This window comes from Physeter macrocephalus, chromosome 12 (assembly GCF_002837175.3).
Source record: "Physeter macrocephalus isolate SW-GA chromosome 12, ASM283717v5, whole genome shotgun sequence".
NCBI classification, from domain to species: Eukaryota; Metazoa; Chordata; class Mammalia; order Artiodactyla; family Physeteridae; genus Physeter; species Physeter macrocephalus.
Genome location: NC_041225.1, coordinates 51132722 through 51142906, shown reverse-complemented (window position 1 = coordinate 51142906; position 10185 = coordinate 51132722). Strand labels below are relative to the sequence as shown.

Below are 10185 nucleotides of genomic sequence, written 5' to 3'. Positions count from 1 at the left end.
ACATGCCGCGGAGCGGCTGGGCCCGTGAGCCGTGGCCGCTGAGCCTGCGCGTCCGGAGCCTGTGCTCCGCGTCCGGAGCCTGTGCTCCGCAACCGGAGAGGCCACAACAGTGAGAGGCCCGCGTACAGCAAACAAACAAACAAACAAACAAACAAAAAACTGGGAAACTGAATGAGAAGAATTTGAATTTGCCACAGAAAAAAACATTTCTAAAAATTTAAAGAGAAGAAACTGGAAGAAAGCTTTTAGAAAACACTTTTCTACTCCCAAAGGTAAAGAATAATCCTCATTTACCGTCATATAATGGAATATCACAAAAAGTGGAGTATTTGAATAAATTCTCCATTTTGAATAAATTCCATGCCATTAAGAAAAAGTTCTTTAGATACTCGTGGAAAATATCCTGAACTCCAATTGCATACTTCTCCTGCCACAATTACTTGAAAAAGATACTATGTGTGTTTTTACACATATCAGTTTTTAAAACGCACTATTTTGTCTTTATCAGGTCAATTTATAACCGTTTGGATTATCTCTGCATTCATTTAATGGTTTTACATTTTAACACCTGAGCTTTTCTAAAAAAATATCTCATTCTAACTTCAGAGTAATGCTGTACATCTTCCCTTCTCATATAGCGTCTCTTACACTAAGAGGTGCTGCCAGTGAGACTGGGAGAAAACCCTAAGCACAGGCCAAATACATCAAACCCCAGATTCATCTTTTTGACACCTGGGCCCCAGAGGCAATATAAGATCAGCCAAAAAATTCCCATTTTTTTTCACTATTGTAATTTTTCTCTTTCTATATTCAAACAGGAGGCCAAGAAAGATTAGTTATGAAACCACAGAAGATAGACAGTGTACCTCTAGAAATAACAGTGTCAGTACTTAAATGCAAATAAGCATTAGCATGAGCAATCAGTTTACTGGCAATTGACACATCAAACACTTAAAAACCTGAAACACCTCAGAGGTGAATGGGGAAAGTTAGTCACATGTAATGCTTAGGGAACCCAAAGGATGAGGAATTTAAAGCAAATTATGTATAAATGAATTACTGTACCATATTCTACATGACTTTAATTGGGGGTTTAAAAATGGAAAAAATATAGTAATTTGTTTATATCCAGACCTGGACTTAGAACTACCAGACAATTTAATTCGCAAACAATACAACTGTGTGTTGTATATTTTCTAAGCACAGATCATATAAAAATAAATAGATGTTAAATGTCCCCTTCCTTTTAGATGCCCACATATTAAGGGAAACAAACAGCAATAACTAGAGTGCCCATGTAAGAAGTGCTAAAATACTAACAATAATTCACTTTCATCAAGCATGTTCTAGGGGCCAGGCTGCATTCTAAGTTGATACTTGCCAACACATATCAACATACTTACCTCTCCCAACAAACTCCACGTAGGTGCTGTATTTTATCCTCATCATGCAGTGGGGAACTGAGGCATGTGAGCTTCTTGCTCAACTTACTCAAGTCCACACAGCTTGGAAGTGCTGGAGCAAGAGTTCAAGCCCAGGTATACCCAGACTCCACAGCCTAACTTCTTAACAACTGCTGCACCAAATTACTAAGCAGGGTGTGCTTTAGGGAATTAAATCCTCAAAAAAAAAAAGGGAAGGCTTCGCAGAAGTGCACAACACACTCAATTATGTCTGTTTCCTGACAGTCCAGGATGAGTTACAGACAGTTCATCATCCCTTCATTCGTTCACAAAGTATTTATTGGGCCCTAACTAATGGCACAAAGTAGTGAACAAAACAGATGAAGATTCCTGTCTTACCAGCCTTAGAGTCTAGTAGGGGGGTCAGACAATAAACAATAGATAAGACACAGAAGGAGAATAAAGTAGTTAAAAAAAAAACAGGGAATGGGAATGTTGGGGGTGAGTGAAGGTGAGAAAGGGTGGTTAGAAAAGGGCTTACTGACAGATGAATGGGTAAAGAAGATGTGGTACATATATACAATGGAATACTACTCAGCCATAAAAAAGAACAAAATAATGCCATTTGCACCAACATGGATGCAACTGGAGATTATCATAGTAAGTGATGTAAGTCAGAAAGAGAAAGACAAATACCACATGATATCACTTATATGTGGAATCAAAAATATGACACAAATGAACCTGTCTATGAAAGAGAAATAGAATCAGGGACATAGAGGATAGACTGGTGGTTGCCTAGGGGGAGGAGGGTGGGAAAGGCACGGATTGGGAGTTTGGGATTAGCAGATACCAACTATTATATATAGAATGGATAAACAACAAGGTCCTACTGTATAGCGCAGGGAACTATATTCAATATCCTATGATAAACCATAACGGAAAAGAATATGAAAAAGAACGTATATATGTATAACTGAATCACTTTGCTGTATAGCAATAATTAACACAACATTGTAAGTCAACTATACTTAAAAAAAATGAGAAAAAAAAGGGCTTATTGAGAAAGTGACGTTAAATAAAGACCTATAGTAGATGAGAGGTGACAATCTCTGCACTTCTTATTAGTATAACAAATTTCTTTATAGTAAGCTGCTCACTGCAGCCAAAAGCATACCAATTAGTACTTAACCTACCTATAGGTTTGTCGTGAAGATTAAAAGAGAAAATGGGTACAACACGCTTAGCATAGTGCCTGGCTCCTAACAAGAACTCAGTGAATGCTGGCTATTACTATTACTGTTGTTGTTTTAATAAAGTCATGAAATCAGACATGTGAAGTATCTCCAGTCCACTCACACTGTCCAAGACAACCATATGATATTCTCTGTTAGATGCCTAAAAAGTAACTGATTCTGGAATCAATATATTAAGCATTACAATGTAGGTCTAAAGTATAAAAATATTATTCACAACAACCTTCCATGATCTCTCAAGAACTTGGGTTGTTGATGACATCAAAAGACTGGTCAAAGTAGATGCAGGAAGCTGTCGGTGCCCCAGACGTGAGCTTGGGGAGGGGGGCCACAGTAGGAAGTGTGAGGGGCAGCCGCCTATTCACAGACTTCCCTTTCTGGCAGTTTCATGTCTATTTTTTTGGCTGCAAGGAAAAGTGTTTACTTCTTCTATGAACAGATGATTTTCCATAGCTCTGGGGTTTTAAAAGGTCAGCAGCGATAAAAAGCTTAGGAAGAGCTCTTGAATTTTTTTTGCTACCATTATGAATTTCTTTATAAAAATGTTCATATACGGAGGACAATCAAACAATGCATGGAAAATATGTATTCCAGGTCCAAAAGCAGCTTATTCCAGCAAGATTTCCTCAGCTCTCTCCCTAATGATTTGATCATCCATTTCATTCACTTCTGCAGAAGTACATTCACAGGAGGAGTGAGTGTGAAGAACAGTAGCTTTTACAGCAAGAGGCCACTTCCCTTCCTTACCTGGAATGTCGTCTGATCCTTTTTTACACAAGGGAGGGAAAGGATCCTGTTGTTAAGCTGAATTCCCTGTCTAGAAAAGCAACACTCCGGCTGTGTTCTCTTACTGGGCTTTTCAGTTTCCAACTCTAAAAGTACTAAAAAAAAAAAAACCTAAAAATCTTTGCGCCAAGCAGCCAGATGTAATATATTATTGTGTCAGGGTACTTCAATGTCCTACTTGGCTAAGTCATTTTCAAAAATATTTTCTCTTCGGTGATAGACATAAAGTTCTATCTCCATGCCACAAAACCACCAACTGCCTTGGAGTGTTGTCAACAATGGTTTTATACTTTCTTTCTACACTGTTCATAGAAAATGCACCTCAAAGTCTGAAAACAAAACCACACTAGCTCCCAGTTCGTTTTTATTTCTTTGATTTGGCAAAGGTTGCCTTTACTGTATTTTCTGGTTCCCAGCGAACACAAAACTGGCCTAAGACTTTGGACCCAACTTCTTTTAATCTTTCTGATATCACTGTTCTCAGTCAACTTCAAGAAACTAGCCATCCTTACCACTTGCATTTGTTGTGTTTTCCCTTCCAAATGAATGAGTTAGAAAGAAGTGTTTTATGGTAGATATCTAAATAGGTTATAGGATTAGAGCCTTTACAGCTGTTCAACAATAGGACTTGATTCTTTGAGTGCTTTGGGATTCAGAGTTCAGCCTAGATGTTCTAAGAAGTCCCCTTCCAATCCTATAGTTCTCAATTTTTAAATCAATATGAGAGTTGTTTTGAATATGAGAGAAGTTCCTGATCACATACTCCATCTGGGGTATTATTTTGAAAAGTGAGAAATAAACAACAAAATTCAGGGGAGAAAAAGATAGCAGTCGAATATAGACTTGAACTTAAAGGTTTTGATTTTTTGTTTTTTTTCTGATGAAAAACAGGTAATGCCAGGAATGCCTGATTTTTAAAAACAGACTTTAAAGAGCAGTTTCAGGCTCACAGTAAAATTTCACAGAAAGTTTCCATATTCCCCTTGTTTTCTCAAAACCCTCCCCTAGCGTCACCCACTGTCAACATCCCCCACCAGAGGGGTCCATTTGTTACAACTGATGAACCTACACTGACACATCATGATCACCCAAGGCCAATAATTCACATTAGGGTTTGCTCTTGGTGTTGTACTCTGATTTTTTATTCCCCTGTCTGGACAACAGAACTCATGTTTGTAATTGGAAAAAGGCCTTCAGCAGATGATCTCATGTCCTCCTGTCTATTTATTGACAGGCTATTATCACTTAGCCAGGAGATGATCAGTTTGAAAAAGAAAGGCACTTAAATATGGCTTTATCTGTTACTCAGACACAATTTAGTATTACTTTCATTAACCCACATTACAGAGGCAGAACAGCCCACTGAGACTACCCTAGTCTGTATTGTACCAGCTTCCATTCTTCACTCTAGCCCTCAGAACCCCATTATTCCGCTCTTTTTCATGGGGTTTATCACTGTCTAGCATATCACGTAGTTTGCTTATTAGTTTATTGCCTCCAAGAAACTGGGGATCTTTTTTTGTTCACTGACAGAGCCTCAGTTCCTAGAAGAGTGGCCAGTACAGAGCACACACGTAATAAATATTTGTCAAATGGATGAATGAATGAGGCTTCTTTCTAAAGGACAGAGCTTTAGGGAGTGATTTTGGTCATGGTTTGGAGGCCTAATTAGCCATGACTAAGCAGGTTCCGTAAGTCACCAACGCTCCCTCTGTGTTGCCGGGCTCCTCTGAGGTCCCTGCTAGACCAGTGTGCCCAGTCTATTATGTGAACAGACTAGAGAGCACAGTGGGGTCTAGAGATGCCCAATGTCCCCTAATCTACTTGTTGTCATACAAGGTCTCAGTCAACCTGGACACCCAACTGGGAGAGCACAGCCATTCCTGGCCAAGAGCAGCCTGCCCAGAGACACGTGAATGGAGTGATGCCAAGTCAGAGACCAGGAGGCATTTCTCTATGGGAGTCAGGGGACAGACATGGTGACACTGAGGATACAGTCACAAGTTTCCCTATTCTTCTTCCCACTCACTCACATTCTGCTGATAATGAAGAAACCAAACCCTGCGTCGGCTTATAAACGGGATGATACATATTTTTCCTATGAATTACAATGCTGCAATTTAAAAAGTGGGGAAAAATAAAGGAGCCAAAGAATTGTAACTTTTAAAAACAAATCGATAAGATAAATTGAAATATAAAACAGTGAGCTGAATGAAAGAAGAAAAAATTTCCTCTGTTTTCCTACACGAGATAAAAGCTCTGGCTAGAGGGTACAAAGGAGGTGGCAGGAAAAGATGAACTGCAGTTATGAGAAGAAAAGAAAGAATTACCGAGAACTACCGAGGTGGAAGTAAATCAGAAGGGTCCTGCTTCCCTGCACTTTCCCGACATCCACATGTAGGACTTGGGGAAAAAACCCTGTGCGTTATAAATTATATATGGCATGCCATGCCCTGCACTTATTTATATCCATAAAGTATAACCATGTTATATTATTTAGATACAACAATGCAATTTTCTATACATACTATTTACTTATTGTTCCCTGAATCCCTTCCTAGAATGTAGGCTCCATGAGGACAAGAACAGTGTGTGTCTTGCCCTCGGAACAGTAATGGTGCCTGCCACAAGACAGGTACTCTGTCACTGCTGAGGGAATGAACAAATACATAAATAGCCGCTCACCCATCACTTCCTTCCCACTCCACTCAAACTTCAAATGACACTGTTGTTCTTCTTTATCTCACGTGGGAAAAACAAGATGTTTCTCCACCCTCTCCCACGTACGTGCTCCCAGAGCAGCACATACATAAGGGAAAGGAAGGAGCCAGTGGTGCTGTTTGTATTTCCAAAGAATCGGCCATGCTACTTGATACCTGAGACAGTTCATGTTGACAGAGTACACCTCTTCATTGGGGTTCAATAACTGTGCAGAGATGCTGACAACTCTCCAAGTCATAGGAGGTCAGGGAAGGGCCCTCCTTCCCTCAGCTGGGCGGGATTCCTTCAGCCCCGCTTAAAGCAGGGAATGCCAGCCCTCACATGTCCACGTGGCTTCAACTGCTTTAATTAGAAGTTCGGAAGTAAGCTGGTGGATGGGCATGAAATAAGGGTGCCGGCCACTTCTCAATGTTAATTCAAGTCCTATGCACATCACCTCCATAGCTAAATCCCCATCACATGGACTAGCTTCGTCCTACACCATTGCCAAAGGTAGAATCAGGACATACTGCTACTGTCACAAGTTTCAGACTAAGTCCAGCAACAGAAAATTTGGACCAGTTTAATATATTGGATTAAGACCACAAAAAATGAAAATCTTGCAAAGCTTATTCTAAAAAGAGATTAACATGCCTAATAATTAGGGAGCTTTCTAGTTATACTGCCATATATCAGCACAATATTCTAAATTATCTACTTTTTTTTTTACTTTTGTTAAAACTGTCCAGATTCTGGAGTAAAGAATATGGAACAATTGTCAAAGACAGTATACTAAAGTACAGTAATTTACAAAGCACTGGAAGTTTTCTAAAAACACATTTTAAAATTCAAATCTCTGCCAAGTAAATGACTAACAAAATTAGAACTGCAACTAAATTAGAGTGATTATCTAACTCTGGAGTTGCAGAAATCAGGATTTTAAAAGATACAGAATTAAAGAAAAATTATAAAGTACAAAAGAAAAAATAAATGTGAATATGCTTATATTGGTATATTCTTCTGAAGCGATGGCTTTGACTGGTGAGCACTTGAGGTGACTTACATTTTTTCTGAATACAGTTTTTGCATGGCACAGCTATTGGCAGTTGTAACTGGGACCATTTTTCAGCAAAGGAAGCCCTTACTATCCATGTTTTAGAGCTAGCTGAAGAAGCAAACCCACACCTTTCTAGAAGGCAGGGAAATGTGCATTCTGCAAATTCGTTTCGTCAGTGACTCAGATGGGCTAGCTCCCTATTTCCTCCACCAGGGAATACTGTGATCCCCCCAGAAGGTATGCATTCATGTCCTGTCTTTCTTAAGCGCTCTAAATATAGAATTAATTAAAACTCGAATCACTGAAACATGGAGTAAACCTCTCATGGCCATCTTTATGATGTTTTTCTCCATTTCCCCACTTTTGATCACTTTCAAACCCCTCAGAATCTGCTTGTTTAAACCCCACCCTGCACTATCTCTCTTTCACTTGAAACCAAATCTGGTATCAATGTTTTGTCTGCTCAGCAAGAGAGCAATTTCAACAATCTCCTGCTTTTTATAAGATCAGTATATTCTTCCCAATATAATAATTAGTTTCAGATGAACCTGGTTGCCGTTCCTCGGCTTGATTCCACTGTGGTATGGGTAAGGAGAGCACACACTTCCTGCTGCACTATTTTTTAGAGCAAAGCATTTGGATCCTATCATAGGCCCAGAACAAAACCTTCATACTTCTTTAAAACATAGCTGGGTTTTGATAACCTAGATTCACAAAGGGATGGATTAAAATTACGATTATAGGAATCTTCTCGGTTTACTTTTATAAAGGTTCAGATGAATTCTTCTTCAACTTATCAAACTATAATAAGTCATCAAGATATAAATCTTATGAATATAACCAGTGCTGTATCCCTGCAAACATACAGAGGTTGCCAATGGGAAGCCCACAGTGTGATCTTAACATCTTACAAGTTAATTAGCTTTTAGGACATAATAAATACTGATAGATAAGAAAATATACTGGCTTAGAGCTAAGGATATTAGAGGAATAACTCTGGAAAATCTCTGCTGACAGTGGTGCAGAGAAAAAAAATCAAGCAAGGCATTTTTATAAACAGAATGATTCAGATGGTCTACATGAAGCATAATCAAAACTGGCAGTGTCTCGAGTTACATCAGGATGTTGCCCCCGTTTTCCTTTAGGTCTCCCACGTGCACCTAAAATCATCACCTTCCATACATTTTGACTTGTAAATTCAGTACCAGTAGTGGAATCACCTGTGAGTATTTTCACCATCATAATGACCGGTTATCCTGTTTGTAAATCCCAGCCACCCCGAGCTGTGATTTCGGGTAGGGGTCACCTCGGTACATACATGTTCTAAGGCCTTAAATCATGAGTGTCTTTCAGTGTCTCAGAGCCTTTGCCTATTAAAATAGAGAGTGATCTCCTCTCTGCTTTATCATGCAATAATTACGTGATGTCTTATGGTTTGTCTTACCTTCACATGTATGTCCATCTGCAGAGATTGAGAAACCCTGCTCGCAGACGCAGTGAAAAGAACCATCTGCGTTTAGACACTCTCCATGAGGACCACAGAGTCCGGGCTGTTCACATTCATTAATATCTGGAATCGAGAAGAGTTCCACATACTTGAAAAAAATCTGTTTTGTTTTCTTATGATACCAGGCATACAGGAAGAAAAATCTATTACAGAATGGTCAGACACTTATTTGGTGGCACAACTATACAGTCTGTACACACACAAGACCACAAGACAAGTTGGACTGTCAGCAGAGAGAAACTACTTAGGTTGAATCACAGGAACTAGCCAATGTTCAAACCATTTTCAACCTAAAAAAAGAAAGCAGTTTCAACGTTTCAACCCAAAGGTACCCTTTTTTTAAAAAGACATATTGGAGGCTTGAGGGTCTACAATCAAATGAATCCTCTGTGAAATATTCTTCAGTGTGAATACCGTGCTCTCCTTTGTCCTCTCCCACCACCATGCAAACCACTCTCCTGTGGCCTGTACGTCTCCCCATGTCCACGCCTATCCATCCCTGGGACGTGAACTTCTTAAGGGCAAGGCTGGACGTGTCTTACAGTGTTTGGCTCAAAAATGGTACTTCTCAGATGTCTGAATATACAAATGAAATAGACTACAATCTCTATTTCCCTGAAAACGGATACAAGAAATAAAGTACAAGAAAAAGGCCTTTTATACCAGGGAAAGTCAATATTGGCACAGCTTTGTGATGATGAAATTAGTGAATGAGCATCAGGCGCTTAATGTAGTACCCAACACAACCAAGAGTCAAAAAGTGGTAGCGACTATTACTATGAACAAGTCATGCTGTAGTTGTGTTGACCGTCTCATACTCTGCTTGCCCTCAATGAAGAATGATTATGCTCCCTGTAGCCAGGGTGATGATGCACTCCTAAACACTGATAATGCCTGAACTATTTGGTGTAAATGCAGTGTTCTTTCAAACTGATCCTAGTTATGCTGGCCAAGAGTGCCCAAAGCGGACAACATAAGGAAGCATGGAGAATGGTTCACCTATTCACAACTGCCTATGCGCACTGCATTTTAACGGCTATTTGTCTCATCTGTGTCCCTCTTGCACTGACTGCTTCTTAAGGAGAACTGCATATTCTAACTCTGAGTCCCCAACTCCTAGCACAGCAAGTGAACAGTGTATTACGAACGTTTGCCCACCAAAGAATTTCACAGTTTTGTTCATTCTCTAATAACTGAAGAGTGATTGATTGAGGCTCTCTTAGTTAATTGGGGGTCATAAAAAGTATCAGAGGTCCTTGGCACCATCCAGGCAGTAGCCCTACTAAGATCATTTGCCTATCTTTCTGAAGTCTCCTAGGTCCTCCTCGTTATCTCTTGCTAAAGGGGTCCTCAACATATCCTCTTAAAAATCCACCTTTAATTCAATTACAAACTTTTGCTGAAGGCTTCCTTCGAGAAGGCTGAGTAGGAAGGGGCCCTTGCCATTATGAAGTTCACAGTGTAACAGGGGAGGCA

General features: G+C 39.7%; 1 protein-coding gene across 8 annotated transcripts in view; it reads right to left on the bottom strand.

The window, feature by feature from the left end:
• LOC102973572 (latent-transforming growth factor beta-binding protein 1) overlaps positions 1 to 10185 on the bottom strand; it is a 259508-nt gene that overhangs the window by 76979 nt on the left and 172344 nt on the right. For all 8 annotated transcript variants that reach the window (XM_055089108.1, XM_055089107.1, XM_055089111.1 and 5 more), the window contains exon 20: positions 8647 to 8772. In XM_055089108.1, coding sequence (XP_054945083.1) covers positions 8647 to 8772 — 126 coding nt within the window. The remainder of the gene's footprint in view (positions 1 to 8646; positions 8773 to 10185) is intronic.